Below are 14795 nucleotides of genomic sequence, written 5' to 3'. Positions count from 1 at the left end.
GTATAGGTTGGTTGGTGAGTGTACATCATATTTTCAAGTTGCAATATGAACCAATATAGCTAACTAATATAACATTGGGAAGATTATATTTGTGTTTGCATGGTGTGTTTGCATTTATTTGTGTTATGTACATGTGTGTGTGTGCGTGCATGTGTGTAAAAGGTGAGGCTATTTATCACTGTCTGAAGAAGCCCTACTAGGTTCGAGAAGATCCAGCTGAGATGGGGCGAGGAAGAGGAAGGGCAGCTTGGAAAAAAGAGGGATGGCAGCTCTGAGGAAGAAGCATGAGGAGCTGGCTGTACAGTGAGCCGGTGGGTTAAATTTGGGGCATTCTGCACTGGGAAGTGGGAAAGAACAGTGTTCATAATGCAAGCACCACTTTATATGTGAATACACTTCAATTTACAATTCCTCATTCCAAGTTGGACGACCAGAATACAACGATGCATGAATAAAAAATAAAAATAAAAAAGTTATCACAATACACCTGCATAAAAATGCACCTGCATATGCATGGAAGAAGATTAGGAGCACACGGGAGAGGAAAATAAATGAATGTTACAAAACTATAAAGTAGTGCGGGATAAAGAAAAAAAGAGAGAGAATGCCTAGAAGCAAAGAAGGGGAGAGAAGAATAAGAAAATTATATATGCACCAGGGAGCTCCAGCAGACGCTACAGTGGATGGAGAAATATATTACAATATAAAAGAGCTGCAGTCATTACAGGGATTGATTTGTTGTTGTAAATCCACGCTCGTCTACAGTACTGTAGACTCAGAATGGCTGCAGTGATGGAGGTAGTATCACCGTAGATATCTGCCTGAAGATACTTGTAGGAGAGAAGGTTGTTTGTTGAAATGGACTGCATGGACAGCATTAGCAATTACCCGCGCTTGTCATTTCAGAGACAAACCAGGAAGCGCGTGATGACATTCATTTCATTCTAACCTGGCAGCCGACTGCTGCCTTTGCTTTGCCCGCACATCTTCACTTTCATGAGGGAGACGTGCAATGCAGCGCTGCAATGCAGGCGATTTGCATATAAACACATAAAAATAAATGCAGTTAAAAGTTCAGTGTTAAATCAACTCTGATACACTCCATTTAATTCTTATTGGACTCTACAACATAAGCACTGATAGAGTTGAATCAACACTGAACACTGTGCTAAAATTAATTCGGATCACTTTACAATAAACATATGCAAACTGTATAGGTAAGAAAATTTTTAAATCATAAACATACAAAAGCAGAGTACAGAACAAATTGTGACATGAGAGTTACAAGATTCTAGGTGAAATCTTTTTTTGAAAATGAGTTACATACAAATAAATACTGTATTTTCACTCTTTATTTGTGTATGGTGTTACAAATGGAAAAGAAAAAAAGGTTTAGACTTTGGTGGTAATTCCAGTTTTTAGGCAGTAATTAAACCAATGAACTGACAATAACGTGAAAGCTCAATATAATAAGAACCCTGTCATTCTCAGGCCTCAAAATGTTGATTCAAACAAACCAGTGATTAGTCATAGAACGAGCAGTGGTGTGATCGTGATGTAATGACCATTTGTGTAAAAACGTCTTTACTCATCTGAAGCTGAGCATGCCTCACAGCTTGGACAATGCCGGAAGTCTTAGTCAATGGCATCCTGTTTGTGGGAAGGAGCGATAGAACTTAACGAAAGAGAGGGGTACAATTTGTGGGAGGGGTACGGAGGGATGGTGAGAGGAAGAGAAAGAGGGAATAGGTGATGCAGAGATGTTAGGAAGATAAATGATGGATAGTTTTACTTATGCAGGGGGAATTGATTGGAAGGCAGAGGATGGGAGTTTTAAATAAAATACAGGAAGAGAAGGAAAGAAATTCTAAATATTCATTTTTTAAGTTAGTAACTGCAGAAACAGGCTGAGAAAGAAGAATATTAAGAGATGAGAGGCGTGCTGACTATTTTTTCAGGACCATGGCATTGTTAATATTGCAAGCTGAATCATGTGTAGTTCACAGCTAAGAAAGAGAGAGAGCAAAGCATAGAATCAGAGGGGGATAGAGGAAAGAGTGAAGAACAATGAAAATGACGCGCATGAGCAGACAGAAATGTGATATTTCAGAGCAGCAAGCTGTAGAAACACTGGGAAGGAATGGGAACATGAAACCAGCCTAGTTCAGAACATTTCTCCATGTTAAAAGAGAGAGCGAGAGATAGATGGATGTAGAGAATGTGTATCACTGGCCATGTTCTGATGTCCCTCCCAGGCCAAACCACAACCTTGCCTCCCCATCAGTTTCAAATTCAAAGAAGCCGCAATGCTTTACCTCCATTCTAACGCTTAACAGTTGAGTGTAAATGCAGAATTCAACAGAAGGCCACTCAGTTGAAAATACAGCCGAGTTGTATAAGGAGGAAGTCAGGTCAGTGTGAAAACTGATTTTATTTCTCACAATAACGTTACAATAGGGGCTTTAGAATCAGAGAGAGAGAGAGAGAGAGAGATACAGACGAACTGATACAAAAATTGCAGGAATAGACAGATACATGTATGAATAGAAAAAGATAAGAAAAAAATGCAAGATATTTACAGGAGTGTGCAAGAGTGATATACTGCATAAAGAGAAGTGTGTAAAGAAAGAGACAGAAGCAGGCCATTTCTGTTTGACGTTTCACACCAATAACAAGTCACATGGTTTCCTTTCAGATAGCATTGTCAGCCATTTAGTTTTTAATCGTTTTACTTTTCATACACATATTTCACAGGAGGGCCACAGAGATGCAGAGGTAAACGAGCACAGCGCTGACATCACAGCTGATCATCCTCAGAAACAGAAAGCGCAGGGGAAAGAAGAAAGGGAAACAGGGAGCATTTTTGGCCATGTTTACCCCAGACAGGCACTTCACAATCATGAGAGCTGGGTAATGGTGGCAGGCGCCCAGGTTATTGTGTACCGTACCTATTAATCATCCCCTCCTAGCCACACTTCTCCCTCCTCTCTTTCAGCTAAACTGAGAGCAGAGTAAAATAACATTTACAAAGCAGCTTGGTGGTGTGTATGCATGGGTTATAGGGTGCGTGCTTTTTATTTTTCAAAAATTTATTTTGAAAGTATGGTATATTGTCTTTAGGATGACAGTCAGCTTGGAAAATCCTGACTCTTGACAATATGTTCATACTGTTCTCTCTGCATTTCCTCAGCATTTATGAAATTGTAATATAGCTGCGTCCAAACCACAAAATCAGGGGAAAAATCTTTATACATACTGCAAATGATAGAATATGTACTTTATACATTACTTCAGCTTTCGTAAAAGCCATTTTATCCATACATTCTAGAATACCTTTAATGACTACACGTGAGGCAATATGTATTCTAGAATGCGTGCTTAAAATTGCAAGAATGGAAGAGACAGCAATTATGCAGTGTGCTGACGGTATGTGTTCAACCGATGTCACTTTTTGTCCTGAAGTAAATCAAAGCTGGTTCCATACATCTCCATGCAAAAAGAACGCTGGTTCTAAGTTCTGCCAGACTCTTCGCTTGAATCGTAATCTGTTTCACCAGCTTTACCCGGAAGTGCCCGAGGAGCACGCGCGTACGATGCGCCATTTCCCCTCTGGCACCGCATCGGTGCCGCCTGCGCCCCCGTGCAAAAGGAACACCGCAGCCAAAGCGTAGGCGCTCCTCTGAAGCGTCTGCGCGTGAGCCCGCGGCCATTTTGGCTCAAAACGGGGGAGACAGCAAGGAGAGCCGCTTCGCTGGAGAAAACCGGCGGCCTTTCGCATTAACGGGAGGGGTGCGGTGGAAACCCAAAACCAAACCGGAGCCGGCTTACACCAGACGCGCCCTCTCGCGGGAACGGGCCCGGACGTGTCTCACATTCACAGTCGGCCAATGGCATTGCGCGGCTCACTGCTGCAGTGTCTGCAGCTGTAAGACCCAGCTTGCAATCATGGTGAGTGTCTTCAGAGGGACAGCCACTTCATTTTTAAATATGCTTTAAGGGAACTTATGTGTGGTACTCTGCACCGTAGAAAACCTACAGGAAGGTAAACAGTCAGTCTGTGCTGTCCAACTAACATACCGTTTTCATAGCTGTTGGTGTGACATAGCGGTAACTGCGATGTTAGCCAGTGGCAAGGGTGCGAGACTACAGGAGAGACTACAAAAGACACGTCACGATAAAAAGTTAACAAACAGCATAACATGAGGACAAATATGCTGTACAGAACAATATCCCCCGGCTGTCACCCGAGAATAAAAAATGTGACGCCATCGCTCAAGACTGCACCAGAAATCACCTCTTAAAAAGAAGAATACAAGCAGGACACAAGACAAGACAAGGCTCTGGAGCACTCTGCTCCCGAAATGGAGAACGGCTCCACTTGTAAAAGCTCATTTAAAGAATGTAGAGCAGATCACAAACCTGCCCCACGAGGAAAAGGAACAAAAACCCTGCCCACGCTAGCAACGGCATGAGCCTATCGCATTCTGCGTAGAAATACGACAGCCAATAAGACGCCCCCAATTCTGCTGCACAGCACCACTCCTCCGCCTCCTCCTCCTCCTCACGGCTGGGTGTTGGCACGCTCGGCGCATGGGTCCCGGGGCTCCTTGATGGCCCCTCCGAAAACCTCAATGTCTCTGTTTGTCCAGGGCACCACGTTGCCCAGGGCGGGCCGGCTGCACTCGGCCTGGCCCGAGATCTCCGCCGGCGTCAGGACCCGGTCCCACAGGTTGAACTGGGACAGCCCCCCCACCAGGGCCTGGGACGCGTCGAAGCGCCCCCCAAGAGTGTCCTGCTCCGATGAGAGAGAGAGAAAAAGAGAGAGAGAGAGAGTGAGAGAAGGAGAGAGAGAGAGAGAGTGAGAGAAGGAGAGAGAGAGTGAGAGGAGAGGGAGAGAGAGTGAGAGGAGAGGGAGAGAGAGAGAGAGTGAGAGAAAGAGGGAGAGAGAGAGAGAAGGAGAGAGAAGAAGAGGGAGATTGAGAGAGAGAGAGTGAGAGGGAGAGTGAGAGAGAGAGAGGGGGGAATAGCAGAGGTTAGATTGGAGATACTGTGGAAGAGGATGGATCAGTACACAGGTAGAAGTAGAGGGCTCGGTGGTATGGGGGAACAGAGCACGACCGGTGTGAGGGGACAGAGTGCAAAGAACGAGGGATCACAGGAGGAAAGCGGTAAACGAGTGTGGAATCAGGTAGGATTGGCGTCAGGGTGAGCTACGACGGTCTCGAGAGTAAGAGCCATATCCATTTCCTATGAGCGTAAAAACACAATGCAGCCCCACAGCGGGTTTAATGCAATACAGCCCCGAAGGCGGGGGCCACAGTCCAACTCCAGCTCCAGCTCTTTATTAATCTCTCGCATTCTCTGACATGGGGCTGAGGAGGGAGAGTACCTGCCGGCGCTCAGCTGAATCAGATGCCTAATTGCCCGGCAGTAATGGAAGCCCACAGGAGCTGCGGCCCTCCAGGAGCATGGTTTAGTAGCCTGGCTCTAATGAAGCTCAAGTATTTTATGAGAACAAGTTCCATCCACATCCGCTTCCCGGAGCTCAGCTCACGAACGTGCAGACACGCAGTGAATTCTGCAGTGGCTCTAGGGCCCTGTAGTGCAACGGCAGTGTAGTGCAGTGCATAAATTGATTGTGCGTAAAAAAATTTTTTTTATCTGTGTGCATCGTGCTGTATAAGAGTATCTGCTGAATACTGAAACGTTCATTCATTTCCACCACTGAACAAAACACTGCTTAGATACTTGCACTCTACATTAATACTAATCTGCTTAAAATAATATAACTGCAATCTTATAAATGTATGTGTTGCTCCATGGCATCACAGACGTAGACAGATCGTTTGGCCACCGATACGGTTCTGCGTACTCAATCTGGACCGTAAGGTGAGGAACGACAGCACATACTCCGCTCATCTTCTGTGCTTTAGCGTTGCTGTAATATGACCACCCGCTCTAAACTATTTCTACCCGAGTCTCAACCTGCCCCAGATCAGCGCATTTGTGTCACGGCAGTGAAATCGGAGAAGACTTGCTTACCTGCTCCTGCCCCAGTACGAGCACCCCGCCGGGTCGAATAGGGTGCCAGGCAGCCAGGCCCTCCCCTTCTCCCTTCAGCTGGCCCCCCTGGTAGGCCTTCCACACCCCGTCCCGCAGGGTCCAGCTAATGCACACGTGCTGCCAGCTGTCTGGCGGCAAGGACAAGGGCAGCTGCGCCACCTGCGGGAGGAGCGGGGTAAAGACACGTTGGCACTTCGGTACGGTTGAGAGTGGGTGGCTGATGAGTTCGGGCCGTTTGCGGCCTACGTTTATTTACAGTAGGAACACTAGGATGAGGTTCAGGGGAACATGGACGTCGCAGTGGCCTGGACAATAACCTGCTGAGACCTGTATTTTTGTCCCCTGTACAGGACATGGTCTCTGGTCTTAATATTAAAAACCATATATTATACTATGCTGAAACCTACACTACAAGGGACATTAAATAAACATAAAATAAATAACGTCTAAAAAAATATTTTCACTGCAGTTTCTTTCAGCCGTCTGAGACACTTGCATTATGTCAAAAAATGTAAGTACCAAAAACCGTGGTCTCAGGAGGATATGCCAGTCAAAGCCTGAATAGAGCGATGCAACAAAACTGGCAGAATGTGGCTTCCAGAAACAGCATGCAGTCAGATCCAATATTTCAACGCTTCATTTTATATTCCAGATCAGACACAGAACGCAAACTCTCCCTCGCTGGAGAGCACAGAAAAAGTTTTCAAACGGCAGGAAAATGAATTACCACTAAATGAAAGTGCAAAAACACCCAAACACGTGATTCAGCATGCACGCCACAGTCTACAACCCTAGAAATAAAGTTGTGAAAGGCCCTCCAACCAAATAATACACAAATAAAGAAAAATGAAGACTCTGAGCCGAGCTGTATACAAAAATAAGGGGAATAAATCTGAGATGAATGCAAACGCAGGCAGTGTCCAGGTGAAACCCCAGACTTCGCCCGGCGAGAACATGGCGGCCTTCGCCCCCGCCATGCCTCGCAGGCGCCGCGAGCTGGGCTCTGACCTTGTCGCTGATGAGCAGCTCCACGGGGCTGTGCAGGCCCTGCAGGAGCACCAGCTCGTTGGGCTGCTCCGCCACCGAGTAGGAGAAGGGCGTGCCGACGCCGCCCTCCTTGGCCCGCAGCCACAGGCAGGCCGTCAGGGCGTGCAGCTCCGGCACGGCCCGCTTCGCCCGGCCGTACATGTAGTTGGTCCGCAGCGGGAAGGACAGCCGGAAGCCGTCGGGGTAGTCGTATTCCGACAGGCCTGGGAGGATTGAAAGTTGTCTGCGTTTAGCTGAGGGGAACCCCTTGCTGACATGCGTATGTTTTTGTGTGTTCGGTAAAGGACCGTCGAAAGTCAAGGTCTCAATCTTGAACCCTCCCTCCCCATCCCCCTTCCCTTCTCAGCATCTGTTTATTTCAGCCCTCACTCTTCTTCTCTACCCTTCTCCCCCCACACAAACCAGCTTCACTTCTGCTTGTCTCTCTTTGCCACACCATTTCTCACACCTGTCTGTACAGGGCATCTCAGACTATTTCCCCTTGTTTATACAGGGCATCTCAGACTATTTCCCCTTGTTTATACAGGGCATCTCAGACTATTTCCCCTTGTTTATACAGGGCATCTTAGACTATTTCCCCTTGTTTATACAGGGCATCTCACACTATTTCCCCTTGTTTATACAGGGCATCTCAGACTATTTCCCCTTGTTTATACAGGGCATCTCAGACTATTTCCCCTTGTTTATACAGGGCATCTCAGACTATTTCCCCTTGTTTATACAGGGCATCTCAGACTATTTCCCCTTGTTTATACAGGGCATCTCAGACTATCTCCCCTTGTTTATACAGGGCATCTCAGACTATTTCCCCTTGTTTATACAGGGCATCTCAGACTATTTCCCCTTGTTTATACAGGGCATCTCAGACTATTTCCCCTTGTTTATACAGGGCATCTCAGACTATTTCCCCTCGTTTATACAGGGCATCTCAGACTATTTCCCCTTGTTTATACAGGGCATCTCACATTATTTCCCCTTGTTTATACAGGGCATCTCAGACTATTTCCCCTTGTTTATACAGGGCATCTCAGACTATTTCCCCTTGTTTATACAGGGAATGTCAGACTCCACCCCATTAGCGCCCCTGCCCCTGCCCGCGCTCGCCCGTGCTCACTCTGCTCCAGCTGGGCGATGCGGTGGTGCAGGGAGCTGATCCCCTGGTCCATCTCCTGATGGTGGCTCTGCGTCTGCTTGCGGAGGGCTGCCCTCTCCTTCTCCAGCAGCTCGATCTTCCTCTCCAGCTGGCCCTCCAGGTCCTCCGCCCGCCACTGGGTGGCCGCGCCCAGCCTCCTGGGGGTTCCAGAGATGCTTCCAAGACCCTTTAAGCTAATCTCCGTCAGGTTATGGGCTAAGGGGCCTAACTCGGACTGGAAGACAAGAAAACAAGAAGGAATAGAAGCCTGATGTCATTCACTGTTCATTTCATAGACAATACTTAGTACTCAGTACTTAATATGCAGCTTCATTAGTTCCATCTGGTTCCTTGGCTCCAGAATTAGAACTGTAAGGGAGATACAGTGTGGACATTGTGGCACATTGCAGTATGTATGTGTCTTTCTCAATGATGTGTGTGCATGTGTGTGAGAGAGACAGACATAGAGATACAGCCTAGAAGCAGTGAGAATGTGAGACAGTTAATGAGAGAGACTAAGCGACAGATGTCGACTGAGGTTAGGTTTGTGTGAATATACTTACTCTGACTGGAAACTGAAGTATACTATCTTTCCATGAGGACCGTTTCAGAATGAGGCCAAGAAAATCTGTCTCCTTTCTCCCTCACTTGCTCACACACACGAACACACACACACACACACAGGGCAATGCACTGCAGCACATTCAATCTACTCAATACGGCGTAAACACAGCGACACATTAACATGCAGAGGGCACGAGCGCTTGAAAAAAAGACGTTACGACCACCCAACATTACTACTCCATGACGCTGCACTAAACTTTAGATTCCATAGATCTATTGACCACCTCTTCTTATGTGGCAATATGCGTCCGGAAGCACCCACGCAGCAGGTGCCCCAGCTCGGCCGGTGTGAGAGCTCACGGAACGGTTAGGAGTCGCGAGGGACGCGGGGAGTCGATAGGCCTGTGTTCATTAAAATCCTCTATGCAGTTATACTGTTAAACCTCCCCTTGTCATACGAATACTAATTTTAGTGATATTCACAATTATATCTTATTTCAGATTAAGTAGGCCACTTTAATATCCTTCATGCATTTTCATATAGGTATAGCCTACATAGGCTACAATGTCGTGCGGACATATGCCTTTTGAGAACATTTAGACAATTATTTGAATATTTGTCACAATTCTTGAATATTTGAAACTAAATTTGATTTGTTTTTGTTGTTTTTTTTTTCCCGGGACAGTTATGGGGATAATCATTATCCTGTGATTTAAAAAAAATTGCTCTTGCTGCAGAATGGCACACGAATTAGGCAACAAATAGCAGGAAAGTATTAACTTTGAAATCTAGGAAAGACAGTTATAGTTGTCGGTCATTTATCACCAAGTCATTTATAGATTTTCAGAATACAGACTTGGTGATATAAACTATAAGAAAGATCATGCGACTCTAGTGGGGAGTTAACCTAACCTTTTAAAATAAATTTCACTTAGAGCATCAACGCTGTCTATTCCTCCATCATTTAAAAAACAATTTGACTCGTGGTCAGACTAATAGAGGCTAAAACACGTTTTTAGCAGGGAACCTAATCCATTTTCACTGATTGTCAGCCAGTCATGAAGCTCTTCCTCAATTATGTAATTTACCGCGATACCATATCAGGCAGCCAATTTAAAACACCCATCCCGTCTTACAACAGACCATTCCGCCTATCTGTAAACCTCTTGATGAAAAGGAGATCAACAGGAGCGACAAAACACAAACTGGCCATGTTTTCCAAAAGAGTATAGTAATAGCGAGGACAGTATGTTCCAATGAGAATCACGCGACAGCACGCCATTGTTTCGCCGGTCTAGCTCATCAGTTACCTCCAGTTTCTCTATGCGGTCCTTCAACTGAAGAATGGCTCGCTCTAGCTCCTCCACAGCACGGGCAGTTTGCATCTGAGCTAAAGCCAGAGACTGCACGTCGTCTCCAGCCATGAGGCGGCGGTTATCTCCCCACAGCCCCACGCTTCTTTCGACCTCTGCGCTGCGCTCCTCCAGTCCGCTTTCACATTCAGACAGTTTCCCCGTAAGTTCCCTTATTGTTCGCTGGTCCATTAGTATCTGGTCTTTCTGCTGCAGCACGGTCTGCCGCAGTTGCTCCGCGGTGGTACGGAAGTATCCCAGGTCCTCGCCGGCGTACGAAGACGGCTCGTCGGCTTGTTGCTGAAGGTTATTTGATTTGCATTCTCCAGCAGGAATAGGGGTGCAGATGAGCCGGCTAAAACTGAACTGTTTCCTCCCTCCTGACCCGATCCCGCCCGAATTGCTCAGTTCGTTGAATGTAGGCGCCTCCAGGTTGACTCCCAAACCTCCAGCTTCTGTTGATTCAGAACCGTGGAGAGCGCCCAAAGAGCCAGCGCGTGCAACAGAACCCGGAGACAGTGACTGCAACACTGCGTCCGGAGACAGCGACTGGTTGTCCGCCAGTGGGAGATGTGCAGGGCTAGAAGACCCCGGGTAGACGCTGGCAATGATGCATATGACCGCGCCGAGGAAGGCCAGCATCCCGGCGGCCAACAAAACCACGATGAACTTCAGGGTGGCGATGGGAGAGGTCGATATAAAAGAGAATAGCTTGTTATGAAAAACAACTTTCCGGTTAGGAGAAAACACCCACTGCCCGAACAAACCGCACTCAGTAGAAATCGAGTGTCTCTGATTTATACGAGAAACTAGATAGCGCTACGGTGCGCTATCATGCCACATACCCTCCCATTACCCGCTTTTAAATGCAAAAGCCTTTAAAACCCCCTTTTTAAACCAATATAAAGAATTGTTTCGGAAAGATAACGTTATAAGTCTAGCTTCTTCGTGTCGTCTCTTCCTGTTATTTCCCGTCCCTCTTCGTTCAAATATAGAAATGATGCAGAACGGTGATATTGTATTCTTCCGACTGCCAACGTCCCCTCTCGCTCTCTGTTGCTAAGCTGCTACGTCTGTGTAGTTACTGTGGGGACCAGAAGAGGAGGCGCAGTGTATGTGTGCGTGTGTGTGTGTGTGTGTGAGAGAGAGGGGGGGTTGTGTGTGTGTGTGTGTGTGTGTGTGTGTGTGTGGGGTGGGGGGGGGGGGGGGGGGGGGTTGTGGTGACAAGCAGCAGAGAGGGAATTTGTATCCTACTGCTACAATCTAATTTAGGGGAACCATGGACAACATCCTGTTTCAGTTCAGAAAAAAAAAAAAAAACTTATAGCTAGACAAAAGAGGGCTTTATTATTATTATTATTATTATTATTATTGGGTAATATGCTTCAATAATGTTTCATGTTATACATTTGGTTGTAAATACTGAAACAATACCTGGACTTTTCTTGAGAAAGACTCAGTATAAAAGTGAATCTTGTTTGCTGAATTATACTAGTTTTTGCTTCTTAATGACTTCTTAATATTTCTTAATTTGCAAAAAAAAAAAAAAAAAAAAAAAACTTTGTGAAACATTCTGAATTGAGAGAAATGAGAGAGAAATGAGAAATTCTGAAATGAGAGAGAAGGTGTTGGTTGTGGAGTTTCGGTCCATGCTGAGAAATATCCAGTGCTGATATTTACTTCCTCTTGGGCATACGCTGATGCAAGCGCAGGCCAGGCGCACTGCCGTAATGATGTCACACGCACTGGCCTGCGTTTGATCGTTTCGCACCATTAATGAAGGCTCGTGCTCGCATAACATCGCCAGGCAGCAGGCTCCGCTTAATGACTCCACTTAATGACTCTCTCCACTCTCTTTGCAGAGAGGCAGATCACGACTCTCTTCAGCCACCGCTCACTTGGGCGATTCACAGGGCGGCCATTTTATAACCACAGCACTCACCACACATTAGCTGAGGTTTAGAAGGGGTGGGGGGTGGGGGTGGGGGGTTATTTATCTCGTCACACAAGGGGATGATTTGATTTAGAGAACCACCAGGTTATGATTTCTTCCCCCCCAGGACAGCGGGGAACTCCTCCTGCTCCTGAAATGACTACGTAGTCAGTTGGGACTTTGGTTTACCTACCATCTCATGGGTAATGATAGTCTCCTACAACAAAATACCCCCCCCCCCCCAATCCTCCCTTGCTGTATTGGCGGTTTCATTTTTCTGCTACCAGTGAGGTGCCCCTCGCTGGCCCATCAATACCACTTCCAGCTGACCTTGGCATCTATTAATAACGCTTACCTCAGAATTTGAATTGTATTATGTGATGCATATCACCAGGACAGAGGGCAGTAACATCAGAGGCAGCTGTGATAATACACGCATTTATGGTGCATTATTCACCAGCAAACATATTTTGTAGATCAGCAGAGTGGGAAATGACATCCTTCATGAAGATGTGCAAAGACTGCATTTACAAGGCAATATAATTTTTAAAAATGTGGAGACTGTACAAATACATTTGGTACGAACAGTACCCTGCATAATTCTGCTACCTTCATTTCCCAGCATGCTTCCTCCTGTGCTTTGCAGCTTAAACGCAGTGCTGACTTATCCTCCTGACACGCTGATAAAAAAAAAACAGGTACTTCTATTTTTTTTTGACATAATACAATTGCAAGTGTCTTGTCCAAGGAAACGGGTTGCAGTGAAAATAATATTTAATATTTATTATTTCATTAATATAATTTACCACAGAACCACAGGTTTCAGCATAGAAGAATATACGATTCTTTTAAGATTAAGAACGCAAGACTCATGTCCCCTACAGGGGACAGAAATTTATTTCCTGGTGTTTGGAGGATATTCAGACACAGGTATCACTGGGGCCATACTGCAGTGTCTGCTCTACAAGGTCAGTGTCCATGACTGAAAAAACGCAGCTTCCCCAGTCTCTGTTATTACTGAGCTTCAGTTTCATAGGGACTCATCCGGAACAACAGACTGACTGCCACCACATAACCTACATGTACATATTACGACAGACTGCCTTCCACACAAGCTACGTTATTTATTTGTTGTCTTTCATTTGCTTCACATTTCATAGTGATATGACGGAGAGAAAATAGTTTTTTTTATTTTTTTTTATTTTTTAAAGACTATGTATTATAATTATGTCTCCCACATGCAGCCATATTTTGAGTGTGGAATCAATTCTGGCAAAGTACATGGTGCTTTGATAGAGTATGTTTTCCTTACTGGTCTCATAAACTCTATTAGAGTTGGTTTAACACTGAAAATGTTTCTGCGCATGGTCTTCTTACAATATTAAAGATTATGACTAAAATGGTTGCCATTTTTTTCCTTCTAAAAATAGCAAACTGATTTTTTTTATAAGAATGTACATGTACAGTATGAATAAATGCTTTTCTTGGGAAAGAAAAATATAAATGGTAATATCTGGCAACGTAGCCACCAGAAATAACAAAAAGTGTTCCAAGACAAAAGCATTTGAAAGCATTTATCTTTATTTTTGACCCTGGGGAAAAAAGTTTTTTTTAATTGATAGACTGAATTAGGCATGAAATGCAGTGACTTGTCCAGGGGCCAATTCTCTGAATCAACCTTTCTTGGGATTACAGTGACACCTGGTGTGCAAAGAAGGAACTGTGGTCCAGAAACACTTGGACCTGTCAATGGCTTTTCTTGCATCTTCTATCCCCCACTCACCTGATTAGTCCTCAACTTCAACAACTAGGCATGGTTACTGTCTTAATAGCATTTAGACATTTATGAATGTGTGCAAGTGTGCATGCTTTGGAATGAAGCCACTTTTGCTGCAAACTGGTAATTTATTGCCTTTTTTATTCCTGTATTACTATTATTCTTGTTTCTATAGTCACACGACTTAAGGTATAATCGGTGTATGTGTATTAGATCTGCATGCTGCATTGAACTGAAGGGGTTATATAAGTTATTATAATAACCAGAACAGGGGAATGAGATGCAAGTTAGTTTAATTAATAAAAGGAATCAGCATTGAAGAACAGGTACCATAAGTTAGTTTGAATCTTTGTTAAATCATTGCAGTTAGTCAGTATACAGCTTGCTGTGCTCTGTATAATAAATATAATTTAGCATAGCTTCTCATAGCTATGTCACAGGGCTACAGGAATAGAGAGTGCAATGTATTGATCATTAAACAGACGACTACTGTTTTTTTTGGATCAAAACTTCCTGTGGCTATTTCTGCTGAAGACAGCTTTCACCACAGCATCACGGCTTGTTAACCCCACCCCCATCGCCTGCCCGTAACCAGGGCAACTGCAGACATGTGGTAAGGTCAGAGCTTCCGGCTTGGTTCTCCCTCAACTCCACAAACACACAACAGGAAGGCCTTGTGGTGTTGTGCTGTACCTGAACCCGCTGCTGGGCTCCTGTGCATCAGCACTGAAGAGGGCAGCTATTGATTTCCACTCTGTAGAATTACACCCCCCCCCCCCCGCCCCCCCACCAGGAAACCCACCATCAGTACCTAGGCCATAAAACCACAAACGTCAATGCTTCCACACAGAAAAGAGAAACACAAATCCTAGATGATTTTGAAAGAGAGTTAGAGGTTAGGAGCCTTCCAGCTTTTTTCAGATGCA

The 14795-nt window shown here is 45.2% G+C and overlaps 1 protein-coding gene across 1 annotated transcript; it reads right to left on the bottom strand.

Moving 5' to 3' along the window:
* Positions 1–2412: 2412 nt before the first annotated feature.
* LOC135248820 (neuronal pentraxin receptor-like) lies at positions 2413–11259 on the bottom strand. The gene is made up of 5 exons (XM_064323774.1): positions 10118–11259; positions 8225–8477; positions 7072–7313; positions 6043–6222; positions 2413–4792 (listed from the first exon to the last, which is right to left on the bottom strand). The coding sequence occupies exons 1-5, from the start codon at positions 10799–10801 to the stop codon at positions 4562–4564; spliced, it is 1590 nt and encodes a 529-aa protein (XP_064179844.1). The 5' UTR covers positions 10802–11259; the 3' UTR covers positions 2413–4561.
* Positions 11260–14795: the final 3536 nt, after the last annotated feature.

The sequence above is a fragment of the Anguilla rostrata genome, chromosome 2 (assembly GCF_018555375.3).
Source record: "Anguilla rostrata isolate EN2019 chromosome 2, ASM1855537v3, whole genome shotgun sequence".
Taxonomy (NCBI): Eukaryota; Metazoa; Chordata; class Actinopteri; order Anguilliformes; family Anguillidae; genus Anguilla; species Anguilla rostrata.
Note: the sequence above shows the minus strand (reverse complement) of the source record. Positions and strands in the feature narration are given on the sequence as shown.

Coding starts and splice junctions, on each gene's coding strand:
- LOC135248820 (XM_064323774.1), bottom strand. CDS start 10,801: ATGCTGGCCTTCCTCGGCGCGGTCATATGCATCATTGCCAGCGTCTAC. Junction 7,314..8,224: donor CATCGCCCAGCTGGAGCAGA/GTGAGCACGGGC, acceptor CAATCCTCCCAG/GCCTGTCGGAATACGACTAC. Junction 4,793..6,042: donor TCGTACTGGGGCAGGAGCAG/GTAAGCAAGTCT, acceptor TCATCGGAGCAG/GACACTCTTGGGGGGCGCTT.